The sequence below is a fragment of the Lepidochelys kempii genome, chromosome 5 (assembly GCF_965140285.1).
Source record: "Lepidochelys kempii isolate rLepKem1 chromosome 5, rLepKem1.hap1, whole genome shotgun sequence".
Lineage (NCBI taxonomy): Eukaryota > Metazoa > Chordata > Testudines > Cheloniidae > Lepidochelys > Lepidochelys kempii.
The window spans coordinates 72,147,407-72,162,034 of NC_136384.1; the positions used below are offsets into that span (position 1 = coordinate 72,147,407).

At 45.4% G+C, this 14,628-nt stretch overlaps 1 protein-coding gene and 1 long non-coding RNA gene across 4 annotated transcripts in view; one reads left to right on the forward strand and one right to left on the reverse strand.

Moving 5' to 3' along the window:
- Positions 1–298: 298 nt before the first annotated feature.
- On the reverse strand, positions 299–14,492 carry LOC140911509 (uncharacterized). Its single transcript, XR_012159002.2, has 3 exons — positions 14,312–14,492; positions 2,819–2,952; positions 299–1,306 (listed from the first exon to the last, which is right to left on the reverse strand). It is a non-coding gene; the product is annotated as an uncharacterized LOC140911509 (long non-coding RNA).
- The window catches only part of DCP2 (decapping mRNA 2), a 29,870-nt gene continuing 29,065 nt past the window's right edge, over positions 13,824–14,628 (forward strand). For 2 of the 3 annotated variants that reach the window (XM_078852843.1, XM_078852845.1), the window contains exon 1: positions 13,824–13,996. In XM_078852843.1, the coding sequence (XP_078708969.1) occupies positions 13,944–13,996 (53 nt within the window). In that variant the 5' untranslated portion in view covers positions 13,824–13,943. Of the gene's footprint in view, positions 13,997–14,041; positions 14,268–14,628 lie in introns of those variants that run through there. The other variant, XM_078852846.1, reaches the window with a different exon arrangement.

A 14,628-nucleotide genomic window follows, 5' to 3' on the forward strand; every position in this document is an offset into this window, starting at 1 on the left:
GTGATCAAACGTAGGCAAACGGGCCAGGCTGTGGGCTGAAGGGCGGGGACGGGCTGGGGACACATTTTCCCGGGACGTCAAACCCTCAGTAAACACAGCCTAGCGCACCCAGCGGGGTTAGTTCATGCGCTACATGGCGGCAGCGATCTAGTAGATGGCCTTCTCCGGTTCTCATCCCCTCTCCCAAACGCATCTCTGGCCCCTCTAACAGTGCCTAGGTATGTGTGATATCAAATTAGTAAACGGATACTAATTGGATGCTTGGCTGAAAGGTCAAGAAGACCTGTCACTGGGAAGGTGTTGAATTTTTGGAACTTGGAAGCGAGCTGTAGCTCACGAAAGCTCATGCTCTAATAAATTGGTTAGTCTCTAAGATGCCACAAGTCCTCCTTTTCTTTTTGGAACTTTAGTGATATTTTGTGCAAATAGGCCTAGGTCATCATTCTTGGTTGGAATCCATTCTTATTTTATATTTGTTTACTTTTGACAGGGCTTACAGTACCCAAAACTGTATACGGCTTTCACAGATTAAATAGAAGACACAGTCTGTGCTCTCAAGTGCTGACAATCTAATTATAAATCTGAAGCAATGAGTTAGGGTAACAAACTAGGGAAGGGATGAGGTGAGGAAGAACAAAGTTTGTGGTAATATGACTTCACTTTTACTGGGAAGCTGCATGACTGCATCAGAGTAGTACTAGAAGTTTGTAACTTTACCCTGGAAGTCAGATCTCCCACAGGTTTAAAACGGTTTCTCTGCCAACAGTATGTAATTTACAAAGTATGATGCAGTCTTGGAAGCTTTCTTGGCCTGCTGACCAGTAAACCCCTTTGTTTTGGCCCTGGTCCCTTACCAGAAGCTACTTGATATCATTTACTCATGTGACTCAGCTTTAGAGCTTCTGACTAAAAGGATTTCAGACCTCCCTCAAATCTCTGTAAACCATAAACATGCAGAAAAATTGGCCATGGTGGCCGAATGACAAGATGGCTTTCTCAGGAAGCTTTGCTTCTTATTACCCATACCTGGAAACGTTTCAAATGTAAGTAGCACAGCCTCCCTTCAAAGGTATAACTTTTCACACTTGCTGTCTGTTCACCTCAAGTGCACATTTCTTGAAGTCTATGGAGAAGTGCATCTTGCAAAGGACTCATACAAATATACCTAGCACTGCAAAACTTTTTCTTCTTTCATGAGTCCCTTGCATTTCCACCTCTTTCTTTCATATCTTTTCTCTTCAGTCTCTTTCTCCAACTTTATCTTCTCTCTTTAGTGATCAAATCCTGTTCTGGCTCCACTTGCCACCTGAGAATAGGAACAATATTGACCACAGAATGGCACAAACTACCTGATCTGACACCTGCTATGTGATGTATGCAGTGCTGTTGTAGCCGTGTCAGTCCAGTCCCAGGATATTAGGGAGACAAGGTGGGTGAGGTAATATCTTTTATTGGACCAGTTTCTGTTAGTGAGAGAGACAAGCTTTCAAGTTTACACTGAGCTGACCTGAAGAAGAGCTCCGTGTAAGTTCAAAAGCATATCTCTAACTAACAGAAGTTGGTCCAATAAAATATATTACCTTGCCCACCTTGACCTTCTGCACGACAAATGTCAGTTGATAAATAATCACTTAAGCTAAATCACTATAATGTATTCTTGAATTGAAATAAGTGTCCATATATGAGGGTTGCACCAAGTCAACACAGTCAGGTTCTGGGGCATTGTATATATTCAAACTTACACCAATATAATTAAACCAGTTTAGTTAAACTGGTACAAACCTTGTGTGAATACTTTTATTTTGGTGTAAGAAGTCCTTCAGTTTACCTTTAGCCTGTGTGTAATCAATTTAGCTAAACCAAATTAAGAGTGCCCTGGTTTAACTAAACGGTTTAAAGTCATACCTTAAGTTAAATTCATAGAATCATAGAATATCAGGGTTGGAAGGGACCTCAGGAGGTCATCTAGTCCAACCCCCTGCTCAAAGCAGGACCAATCCCCAATTAAATCATTCAGACGACTGTACACAATAACAAGATCTAAATGGATTTAAAAAGGCAGGATCATTGGCATATGCACTCTTGATCAGCCAGAGGGGGCAGGAGGCAGAGAAAATAAAAAGAAAAAAAAGAAAGAAGAGAGAGTCAGAGATGGGACTCGTCTATACTAGGAAAAATGTATTTTTATATGTTAGTAATAGGATTAACATGCTAAAAATCCTTGTCTAGACAAGGCAGTTGTAATTTTATGTACTAGCTATTGAAAGTAAACCCAAGGGGACAAAATATTTAAAATATGTTACTGTGAGGTACATACCCCACACTGGTACTAAAAGGGTTAACTGGAGTTAGAGAATTTGATTAAGGTACCTGGTTGCACCTGGAGGCTGGGCCAGCCCCAGATGGTAGCTGAGCATAAGGGGAGGAAACCCAGATAAGAAGGAGTTAGAGAGGAAGAATACTGTTGTTTCTATCTTGTTGTTAAATGTCTAGAGAGAGGTAGATCTATAATAGTTCTAGGGAGGGGCTGTGGGAATGGGCCTGAAGGAAGGCCAGTATAGGAAGAAAGCTATAGTTCCCCTCCTTTTTTCCTTTCCACAGTTATTAAGGAGTGAATCCAAACTCTTAGCTCTTCTCTAAATGATACCATTTCCTGTTACGTTTTGGAGCCTCAGATAGCCTCTTTCTTAAGGCTTGTAGAACTTTTTGTGTAGCATATAGCATAAGTTCTGCAGCTTCTCTTGACCATATCTTGTATGTTACTGGGAAGCACCTGTGTTTTGCAAATACATTTTCATATGATACTATTAATACTTACATATCTGGTTCTGTGTTGTCTGTTTCTCTATAGCAGTGGTTTTCAATGAGGGGTATGTGTACCTCTCCTGGTACACAGAGGTCTTCCAGGGGGTCCATCAACTCATCTAGATCTTTGCCTAGTTTTTCAATAGGCTACATAAAAACACTAGCAGAGTCAGTACCAACTAAAACTTCATACAAACAAAATAAGAACGAAAGCAATTTTAAGGTAATATTGTGCTGAGACACTTTTGTATTTTTATGTCTGATTGTGTAAGCAAGTACTTTTTAAGTGAGGTGAAACTTGAGGGTACGCAAGACAAATCAGACTCCTGAAAGTGATACAGTAGTCTGGAAAGGTTGAGAACCACTGCTCTATAGCACACATTCTATTAACAAGACCAAGCACCTCATATGGGTGTAGATGGTTGCTTGTCTCTGTGTACCACTGCAAGCTCTTGTTTTTATTATTTTCCCTTTGTATTTAAGTGCTAGCATGCACTTTCCTAACACTGGAATTATTCCTCCATGATAGTCTTTCATAGATTCTTTGAACCCATCCACTTTCAGCTGCTTCTTACATCACTCTATTAAGGTTTCAGAGTAACAGCCGTGTTAGTCTGTATTCGCAAAAAGAAAAGGAGTACTTGTGGCACCTTAGAGACTAACCAGTTTATTTGAGCATAAGCTTTTGGATGCATCCGATGAAGTGAGCTGTAGCTCACGAAAGCTTATGCTCAAATAAATTGGTTAGTCTCTAAGGTGCCACAAGTACTCCTTTTCTTTTCACTCTATTTCAGTTTCTGTTATTACATTTACTTCTGCCCCAGTATCTATCTTGTGTGTCACACAAATGCCATTTCTTCATGTGATGGGGTGTTCACCCTATACTAGCATGGAAAGGGTTAATGAGGTTGAGAAGAGGCCAATTAACCAGATAGGCAACATATGAGGGGAATTATGTGGCTAAATAACCCTGAATTGATGCTGATGCCTAGTTGAGAAGGAATAGGTGGGATGTTGCAGACCTTGGCTGGTGATTACAGTGTTTCTGAGCTAGAATCTGGAGTAGAGGATGGGCCTGGATTCCTGTACCACCCACTGGGGAAGTGCCACTGTCAAGGAAGTGGATTTGAAGACTACCTGGGATAGTTTGTCCTGTAGGACTTTGATACCCTAGAAGGGGGGAAAACATATTAGTGACCTGGCTGGAGAGCCAAGTCACAGAGAGAGAGGGAAACTGCCGGGCATGCAAACAAGCAACAGAAAGGGGCTTCAGACCTGGAAGGACCTAATCCCCAGAGCTGCCAGGAAGTGGTGAGTGACCCCTGTTCTAATACACGTTTTAACTGGATAATTTTTGAGTTTTCTTTTTCCTCCTTATTGCGCCTAAGAACAGCTCTTCCTTTTCATTTGAGGAATCCATTTTTGGATTGCACTTTCCTGCTTTCTCAGCATGTTTTTGTATAATGGTTGGGTTTATTACAGTTTCTACATATTTGCCTGAATGCTGGACATTTCCTATACTCAAAATGGTTGCCACATTGCTGGTATTGTTTCCTGCTTTTCATGTTCCTGTCCATGGCCAATTCAATTTCTATTAACTTTTTCCTTGCTGGCTTTTCTATAGTACTCTGTCATATGCTCTGTGCCCTTCTCTGGGCTTTTTGTTTCTGTTTATCCTGCTGCTTGGCATATATATATATATATATATATATATACACCTTTCTAATGTCTCATGCATCTCCCTTATTAACTATTCCTGGACTCTTATTATTTACACCCCAGGATAATCAAGTCTCTGAATCTTTTAATATTCCGTATTCAAAGGACTGACTTTTTAGTTTTAATTATGTGACCCCAAACTCATCTATGTTTTCCCCTTCATTCTGTATTCTTGTCCTGTCTCTCTCTCAAAAGTAAGTTGTTGTTGTTTTTTTTTTTTTTGGTGGGGGACACGATGATCCTCAAACATTTTTCATTATTTTTGCAAAGTGTTCCTCTTTTCCTGCTATAAAGTGTATGCAATGCATAGTATACATCTAGGGCTTCTGTGCCTGAGTCAAGAGAGTACAGAAATGATGTAACAAGACTTCCTGTAACTCAGTATAGCTGCAGCCTGTGACTGCCTTGTCCTTCTTTCTGTGCCAGCAGGAAGTGTGTTGTGGCAAATCAAAGCCTGCATCTAATGTACAAGATGTATGGTATCTCTACACCTCTTGGAGGATTTACTATTCTTTTTTGCCTTCACTTTGCCCCATCAATAGGACAAAAAAGAATCCTAGAATCATAGAATATCAGGGTTGGAAGGGACCTCAGAAGGTCATCTAGTCCAACCCACTGCTCAAAGCAGGACCAATCCCCAATTAAATCATCCCAGCCAGGGCTTTGTCAAGCCTGACCTTAAAAACTTCTAAGGAAGGAGATTCTGCCACCTCCCTAGGTAATGTATTCCAGTGTTTCACCAGCCTCTTAGTGAAAAAGTTTTTCCTAATATCCAACCTAAACCTCCCCCACTGCAACTTGAAAATAGTAAGTCCTGTGACTACTAGCTCTTACTTTTTATATAGCATACAACCTTTCTCTTGTTGCAGTTCCCTGCCTCATTCACTACAGCACCTTCCGTCTTCTGCAACAGATGAGGAAGGGAATCTACAGACAGTTGCTGCCTTCACACAACCCAGATTGATTTCCTGAGTCTCCTCCATCTTGTGCATTAAATGAGGCAGGGAATCATGTGGAAAAATGTATGATTTCATTGTTAAAAACACTATCATAATGCGTACACACAAGGCGGGGGGTGGGCGCTAAAGTTTTACAGGCAGCTTTGATTCTGGCATGTCATAACTTTTGAGTGTTTGACTTCGTAACTTAAGCACTCTTCACTTTTTTTTGACATCTAAGCTTTTAAAAAGCCAATTGAAAAAACAAATTCCATCACGTGAAACCATATAGACATCCATCATCTTTAGATCCACAGCACTGAACTGCCACTTTTGCTGAAGGAGTAACTGGTAATAGTAGTAAGCCAGTATTTTCTATGTGAATTAGCCACTAGAGAAGGATGAGACACCTTCTGCCAGTGGGGTTCATAGCTATATGCCAGGGGTAGTCTATTATTTTTTTTGTCAAGGCCAACATTTTTTAGTCAAGGTATAGTCAAGGTCTGGACTCGAGCCTTGCAGGGCTCCATTTAGGGAAGGTGGGAGGGGGCACCTGCCCCACCTCTCCTGAGTTATGTATCAGCCCCAGGCGGATGGGGCTCCTGCTGACAGCCCTGTGTGCCTGCCGGGGCTCACAGTGGGAGCCCTGGCTACCTGAAGCTGAGACATAACTGGGGGATTGGGGGGTGGTAGAAGGTGCTCCTCTGCCTTCCCTAAGTGGCGCCCCTGCTGTGACAGTCTTTGGCCAGGGGCACACAAAGCACGGTTGCCACAATTTGGTTAAACTGTGGGCGGGAGTGAGCTGCAGTTGCACCTTCTGGCCACTTGAGTGCACTGTGCCCCCTGTGGAGCAGGCAGTTGGGCAGCTTCACTCCTGGTCCTCCTCACTTGCAGTCTGGAGGATGGTGGAAGTGGCAGCAGCAGGGTGAGTGGTTGGTGCCAGGCTCCTCCACCTTACTGCAGAGCCCTAGCTTGCCCAAGCACCCAGCCAGCCACTTCTCTACTCACAGTAGCCCCCCTTCGCCTCCCCCCCCACTGCATTAACTGCCCACGGCCCCCTAGAGTTTCGTGGTCTGGTTAAAAGTCTCTGGCAGTCCAGATTTGGCCTGTTGATTACCCACTATATGCTGACAGCAGAAAAGTTGCTGATTTCTAGCAGCCAACCTTCTCTTCTTTCACTGCCCTCCCAGATGGGCTGCAGTGGCACAGTCTCCCTGGGATCTGTCTCCTGCTGATGCAGGTGGGCTGGGATGGCACTGTGTGAGGCTTTACCTTGGAGCAATTCACTATTGTAGTGCTGCATGTGGAGCTGCTCGGGGCCAGGTTCTGGGCCAAGGTAAGGGCTGCCTTCCCTCCCCCATGGGCCCTATGGGGCTTGGGGTGCCAGGGTGGTGGTGGTTAGGAATTCCTAGAAGGAACAGGGCTGAGCCCCATGGCTCAGGGAGAATCCTGCTAGGGAATCCTGGCTACCTTGAGCTGTTGGCCATGCTCATGAGGGGCTGCTTGCTGCCCTGCAGGACCTGAATTGGCGGCGGCAGCAGCAGCTGTTGGATGCATGCTAGGCTGGCTTCACCCCAGCCAAACGCTTCTCAGAGAATGAGCCTAGTCTGCCCCCACCCCAACCTGTAGGGTGGATTTTATCTGGTGACTCTGCCTTGCTGGGTTACTCCAGTTGGTTCTGACCCTAGGCCCATCATTATGACCAGTAGGGCAGTGTGATGGCTGGGTTAATCACCCTGATCTGGGACTAGGTCTGATGCTCCCTGCTTTAGTTCTTGTTCCTGGTACAGAGCCCCTCTATCTGAGCATTCCCCTATGCTTGTGGTCTCTCCCTAAACTCCTATAGGGCACAAGCCATGCTTGCTGCTCTAAACCTATGCACAAGAGAGAGGGAATAAAAACCTCTAATCACTGGCAATAGGTACTATTTCTGGTGTTGATTCTTCTGGTGACTTTGTCCCTCTGCGATGTGATCATATAATTGGACACCTGTTGAGGAGTATCCATTTCCAGTCCAAACGTAGACTCAAGGTCCTTTCCTTCAGCAGCTTAATGGGTTAAAGTTCTGCTTCAGACTGATGCACTTTCGTTAGGATGCATTTTAAGTAGTTACACTAGTGCAAACTTCCTTCATGTAATTAGGACCTTAGCCTGCTGACTGCATCATGCCTGTACCAACCCAAAGATGGGAAATTTGCTCTCCTAAGCATCCTGTATTCATAACTTTACATCGAGTTCTGGTGAACTTGGTTGTCGGTGCACACAAGGGCTTGTCTACCCTGAAAAATTATGTCATGGCTACATGTCTCAGGCTTGTGAAAAATCCACCCCGAGAGACATAGTTAAGCTGATATAACTCCCGGTGTAGACAGGACTAGGCCGATGGAAGAATTCTTCTATTAACCTAGCTACTTTAGCCTCTTGTAGAAGTGGGTTACTTACAGTGATGGGGAACCCCGCCTATTGCTGTATTAAGTGTGCACACTGCAGTGTGCAGTTGTGCCACTGTAGTGTTTTAAGCATAGATATAGCCTAAATCCCACAGTCCCCATAAGTAGAACCCTACCGAATTCATGGCCATGAAAAATGTGTCCCGGACCATGAAACCTGGTCTTCCCCTGTGAAATCTGATCTTTTGTGTGCTTTTGCTCTATTCTGTATAGATTTAATGGGGGCGACCAGCGTTTCTCAAATTGGGGGTCCTGACCCAAAAGGGAGTTGCAGGGGGGTCACAAGGTTATTTTAGGGCAGGTCGCGGTATTGCCACCCTTACTTCTGTGCTGCCTTCAGAGCTGGGTGGCTGGAGAGCGGCGGCTGTTGGCCGGGCACCCAGCTTTGAAGACTGCACCCCACCAGCAGCAGTACAGAAGGATAGTGATACCATACCAAGCCATCCTTACTTCTGCGCTGCTGCTGGCTTCTAGCTCCCCAGATCTGAAGGCAGCACCACTGCCAACAAAAGCGCAAGCCCTCCCTACAATAACCTTGTGCCCCCCACCACAACTCCTTTTTGGGTCAGGACTCCTACAATTACACCATTGAGAGGTTTCAGATTTAAATAGCTGAAAACCATTAAATTTATTATTTTTAAAACCCTATGACTGTGAAATTGACCAAAATGGACTGTGAATTTGGTAGGGTCCTTCATAACAGTTACAAGGTAGAGGTTATAAAAGTTGCTTCCCTTTCTCTTCTCATCCCCTCTGAAAAGACAGTGGGTCTGTCTCCTCTTTATCTATGCTCCTCCCCCTGGAGTGCAGGAGTACTTATCCCTGAGAATCCAGCCTTTTAAATTGTAAAGTACAAGGTGCGGGGGAGGACAACCAATTGCAATTAAAAGGGAAATGACTACTCCCACACCTTGCTTGAGCCCCACTACTCTCAAGCGAAGATATGAATAGATCATCTGGTGAAAGGTGCTTGAAAAGCACTGAGACTGTGAGCCCTGCATTGAGCAAACATGAGTATGAGCTTGGGAACGGACTTGTATGTGAGACTGTGCAGAAGTGATCTGGTTATCTTATTTTAACTGCCAATTCAGCTTATTTTAGCAGTCAGTGAAGATCCTGACCATCTGAAGGCTATTCAGGCAGTTCTGTGAAATAAGTTGAGGTGTTAGCCCAATTTAACTGTCCCCATCAGATCACTGCTAGAGAAGTCTTTGTAAATGCACTCTAGCTTCATCTAAAAAGCAACTCTTCAAATATCATCTTGTGTAGGTGCAGCACAGCGCTATAAAAATCCCCCCTCCACGAGGGGAATAGCTGCACTCCCAGCGCTGGTGCACTTTACAGTGCTGAAACTTGCAGCACTCAGGTGGATGTTTTTTCACAACCCATAGTGAGAAAGTTGCAGCACTGTAAAGTGCCAGTGTAGACGAGCCCTTAGGCCTAGTCTTCAGTAGGAAATTAGGTCAGAATAACTAAGTTGCTCAGGGGTGTGAAATATCTGCACTCTTGAGCCATGCAGTTAAATTTATCTAACCCCAGCATAGAAGGCGCTAGGATGATGGGAGAATTCTCCCATTGACCTAGCTACTGCCTCTCAGGGATGTGGAGTATCTATGCCCCTCCCGTCAATGTAGGTAGTGTCTTCACTGAAGCACTACAGCAGCACAGCTGCAGCATTTTACATGTAGACAAACTTGTAGAGCCAGAAATCTTCAGAGATACTCAGATGAGCTTTGGACATGTAAAGAAAAGGAGTACTTGTGGCACCTTAGAGACTAACCAATTTATTAGAGCATAAGCTTTCGTGAGCTACAGCTCACTTCATCAGATGCATATCGTGGAAACTGCAGCAGACTTTATATATACACAGAGAATATGAACCAATACCTCCTCCCACCCCACTGTCCTGCTGGTAATAGCTTATCTAAAGTGATCATCAGGTGGGCCATTTCCAGCACAAATCTGATGATCACTTTAGATAAGCTATTACCAGCAGGACAGTGGGGTGGGAGGAGGTATTGGTTCATATTCTCTGTGTATATATAAAGTCTGCTGCAGTTTCCACGATATGCATCTGATGAAGTGAGCTGTAGCTCACGAAAGCTTATGCTCTAATAAATTGGTTAGTCTCTAAGGTGCCACAAGTACTCCTTTTCTTTTTGTGAATACAGACTAACACGGCTGTTACTCTGAAATTTGGACATGTAGAGACTCTCAGGGAGATCAGGCAAACATGAGCGGGGAATAGGCTAAGCTATGTGTGAGTGGAGGTACCTAACCAAAGCAGACTCTCAGACAGAAGAACCAGGGTTCATGGGAATGTCAAAAAAGGAATTCTGAGAAGCAGGCTGTGAGTTATAGGCTTTTACTCTAAATGGGAGGCAATTGTAATTACTGGCCTCTCCTGCTGCTGTTGAAGTCAGCTGAAGCATGACTGTTGTTGTTTGCAGTGTCTTGTAAATAGTAAAAAAGAGCAGTGGACACCCTCTGGTGGCTGTAGTTGTAAAAGAAATTGTTTTGTGAGGATTTAGATCTTTCAGCACTAACACATTTTTGTTTTCCTGGCTACATTTAATATAACATGTCCATTTTCACAATTATTTAAGCAAGGGTTAAACATTTATTGAATCTACAGCACCATCAGACCAACACAGAACTTAAGCTTCAAAATATTTATGGTAAGGAAAATGAAGTAACAAAAATGAATTATTAGAGGTTTTATATTCTCTATTTAAAGACAGCAAATGATGCATCAGAATTCACCTTGGAAAAATCATTTCTATGGGTGGTCCAGAGAGGCAGAGCAAAGGTAGATCCAAGAGCTAGGTGTATTTTGTACTAGTAGATTCCTAGCAGCCAAGCCAGAATTCCTCTCAATGGGCTAGAGGGATAAGAACATAAGAATGGCCATACTGGGTCAGACCAAAGATCCATCTAGCCCAGTATCCTGTCTTCTGACAGTGGCCAATGCCAGGTGCTTCAGAGGGAATGAACACAAGTAATCATCAAGTGATCCATCCCCTGTCGCCCATTCCCAGCTTCTGGCAAACAGAGGCTAGGGACACCATCACTGCCTATCCTGGCTAATAGCCATTGATGAATGTATCTTCCATGAATTTATCTAGTTCTTTTTTGAATGCTGTTATAGTCTTGGCCTTCACAACATCTTCTGGCAAGGAGTTCCACAGGTTGACTGTACATTGTGTGGGAAAAAATACTTCCTTTTTGTTTTTGTTTTTTTAAACCTGCTGCCTATTAATTTCATTTGGTGGGTGCTAGTTTTGTGTTAGGAGGAGGAGTAAATAACACTTCCACATTTACTTTCTCCATACAAGTCATGATTTTATAACACCAGTCATGATTTTGTGCTGTGGAGCAACACAACAGCATGCTTGCTCCTTTTTAGAGTGTGCTGAAGACCCAATCATACACCCTCCTAAATGGCAGATCGTAACCTTTTGTGATACACTAATCTCATTTGGGCATTTGCCATTTCTTTCATTCAAGATTTTTAAAGTCTCCCTGGTTCAAACTGTTCTGCAGCTTGGAGTGTACAGTTACAATTTGTATAGGGAGAGATATTAGTTAAGATTTCATTTCCCCGTGGGGGTGGTGGATATAGTACAATAACATGCACACTTGGCGCTTTATCTGTGAGACTAGCAAATACTTATACTGCGAAACAAAACTGTAAATAGTGCCAGACACTACAGTTTACAGCGGTATTCCAGCAGCCATTTGGGGCTGTTACTTGTGATACAGTAAAAGAGTATGACTATATATCAGGTAATAAGATCTTGAAGCACATTACTTTCAGGAAATGCTTAATGAGAGAGCAGTTTCTATAGGGAAGAAGAAATAAAACCTGAAAGCTACACTGTATTGGTGCATGCACACGTGGGCTCGTGCTCGCTCGCTCTCTCTGTGTTTTTAAAGCTACTGCTAGTGGCCCCAAAACCAAAATGCCTTCAGCACATGCTTCTGAAACTGCAATGCTACAATTTAAAGAAAGACAAAGGTTAATAGCTAACTTCAGAGCAGCCTTGCCCCTGCAGCATGAAATATGGGAACTGAATGAGATCCTCAATCTGGCAGAAATACAGAAAACACAGACATAGAAAGCATCAACCAAGCCAGTTATGTGACAGTTTCAAGGCAGGGGCTGGAAAGAATCTGTGAACAAACCATACAAGACAGAGTTACCAGTGCTACAAGGTCTCCCATTCTGTCATGATGGCCAGACTTCAGGGGAGAAGCCCAACTTGCTTCTCAAGAATACTGGAACAATTGAGACAATCTGAGCATATAAAATAGCATCATATGTAAAGGCAGTCGATTCATCATTCCCAGATCGTTAAATAGAAATTCTCTCAAGAATACTTCTGAGCCATTCTGAAGTAGAAGTGTTTATCTGGAAATCAAGAGATAACGCATACTGGCCAAACATGACCAAGGATTTCCAAGACCTAGAGGAAATACAGGCTAAGTAGTAAAAAGAGACTGAAAATACACAGCATTCCCAACAGACCATGTACCAAATGGTCCTTTGCTCCACAAACCACACAAACTACCTCATTATTGTAGACGACTATTCAGACATTTAGGAACTAGACGAACTGTCAGACATTACTGCAGTGACCATCGTAGATGAAACAAGGAAGCATTTTGGCAGGCACGGTATCCCAAACTGTGTGTTGTTTAACAGTGGACCCCCGTTTACTTGCAGGGAGTTTCAACTCAGCTGGGAACAGACTGTCCTATCACATCACATGCCACAGCAAGTCAAATAACCAAATTAAACTGGCTGTTAAAAATGGCTAAGCCTTATTTGAGAGAGCCAGAAAAAGGAAACAAAATATACAGCAAGCTATCTTGAAGGTAGAAACGCTTCCACAGGAAGTGTTAATACCAGCCTGGTAGAATACTGGATGTCCAGATGCATGACAACATTGGTGCCTGTAGCCCTATCATTACTGCACCTGGGAGTCATGGAAGGAGGACTTGGGGCACTTTAGAGACTAACCAATTTATTTGAGCATAAGCTTTCCTGAGCTACAGCTCACTTCAAAGCGCTGTAAGGTTCCCAGGGGGAATACTGTGGTATGACAATGTGCTTAGCTAGAGGGCCATGTGCAGGAACCCAGACCTCTCCTTTAAGGAAATACTTGACGAGAGAGGTTACCCCAGGTGCGGTGGGGAATACATCCCGCATGCTGTAGGGCCCTTGTTTCTCCCGCGTATCTCCGGGTCACAGCCGGGTGATGGGGTGCCTATTGGGGAGTTTTATTTCTTTCAGTTCTAGTTAAGTGCAGTTGGGGGTTGGGACGGAGGCAAGTGAGGCCAGGACGCGGAGTGAGGCGGCACGGGGGGGTGCGGGCGGGACATGTTAAAATACTCCCCGCCCCCCGTCACGCACCGCCGCACCCCGGTGCTTGCAGATGACCTCAGGTGAGGCCTGCCGCGAGCGCCCCTCCAGGCTGCCAGCGGAGCGCTGCTGAGGGAGGCCCAGCCCCCCGGATTGGGCGGCGGGGACTGCAGGAGCGCTGGGCAATGGAGAGGGGCCGTGCTGGGGCCGGGGCGGGCAAGCGCAGCGAGCTTCCCCCTTGCGCAGGGCTGAGCGCTGCGAGGAAAGGCCGGCGGGGCTGGCACAGGCGGCGCGTCCCCTCCCCGCGGGAAACGAGAGAGAGAGACACTCGCTCACGCCGGGGAGTTTAAAAAGGAAAGTGCGCATGCTCAGAACCTACTACAGTGTCTGTCTACCGTGTGTCACCGGCGATTGGTCAAGTGCTCCCACTAACTCTCCCGATGATTGGCTTGAGAAAAGGTGACGTTTGAACGGGCGAGCGCTGGTGGTTGGTGGAGCGGCGTGTCTGTCCCTCGACAGGGCCGGCCCCCAACCCCAGCGGGAGTGGGACGGAAGCGATTGGTCCCGCCCCTCGCTCGGCCGCTGGGTTTGTGCTCTGCGAGGCCTCCCCGCCCCCCTGCGCTGTTCCTTCGGGCCCTGTGGCGTCGGGATGAGCCGCGCTTCCCCATGGAGACCAAACGGGTCGAGATTCCCAGCAGCGTCCTGGACGATCTGTGCAGGTAACGGAGATTGCCGCCCCACGGCTTGAGCCGCGCCCCTGCCCACCCCCACCTGCCCCCGGCAGCGGGGCGCCTTGAACCGGGCCCTGTCCCCCACCGCCCGCGAGCTTTGTGCTCGGAGCCCAGTATTACCCTACCGCGCTAGCGACAGAGAAGTGGAAAGTGAAACTGCGCGGAAAAACAGAAACGGTGTTCCGGGGGTGCCCATTGCGATCGTCCGTAGCCAGTTAATAAAACGTACAAGTGGGGTGAAGTGAAGTTGATGATTAAGGTATGGTGCCGTTATTAGTAAGGACCCTTAGAAATTACTCTTACCGTGACATCCTAAGAAGGATCCGTGCCGTCCCTTTCACCTTAGCTGGAAGGCTAGGTCTGTGTGCGAGTGGCTTTAAGCTAACGTTTGGGTCAGCGGGGAGCTTGGGACGGTCGGGGTTCATGTTCGGTAGTGCTCCTGCCCTGGAGGTGTGGGGGGAGGTAAGCTGGGGACTGCAGTATGTTATGTGACCTGGCCTGTGCTGAGGGAGTTGAAAGATCCGATTGCAGTTCTTTTGAGAAATTAACACTGCATATTCGACTGCTGCTGCTCAGCCTCATTAAGAGCAACCCTTTCACGAGTATACAAGATTTCTGGT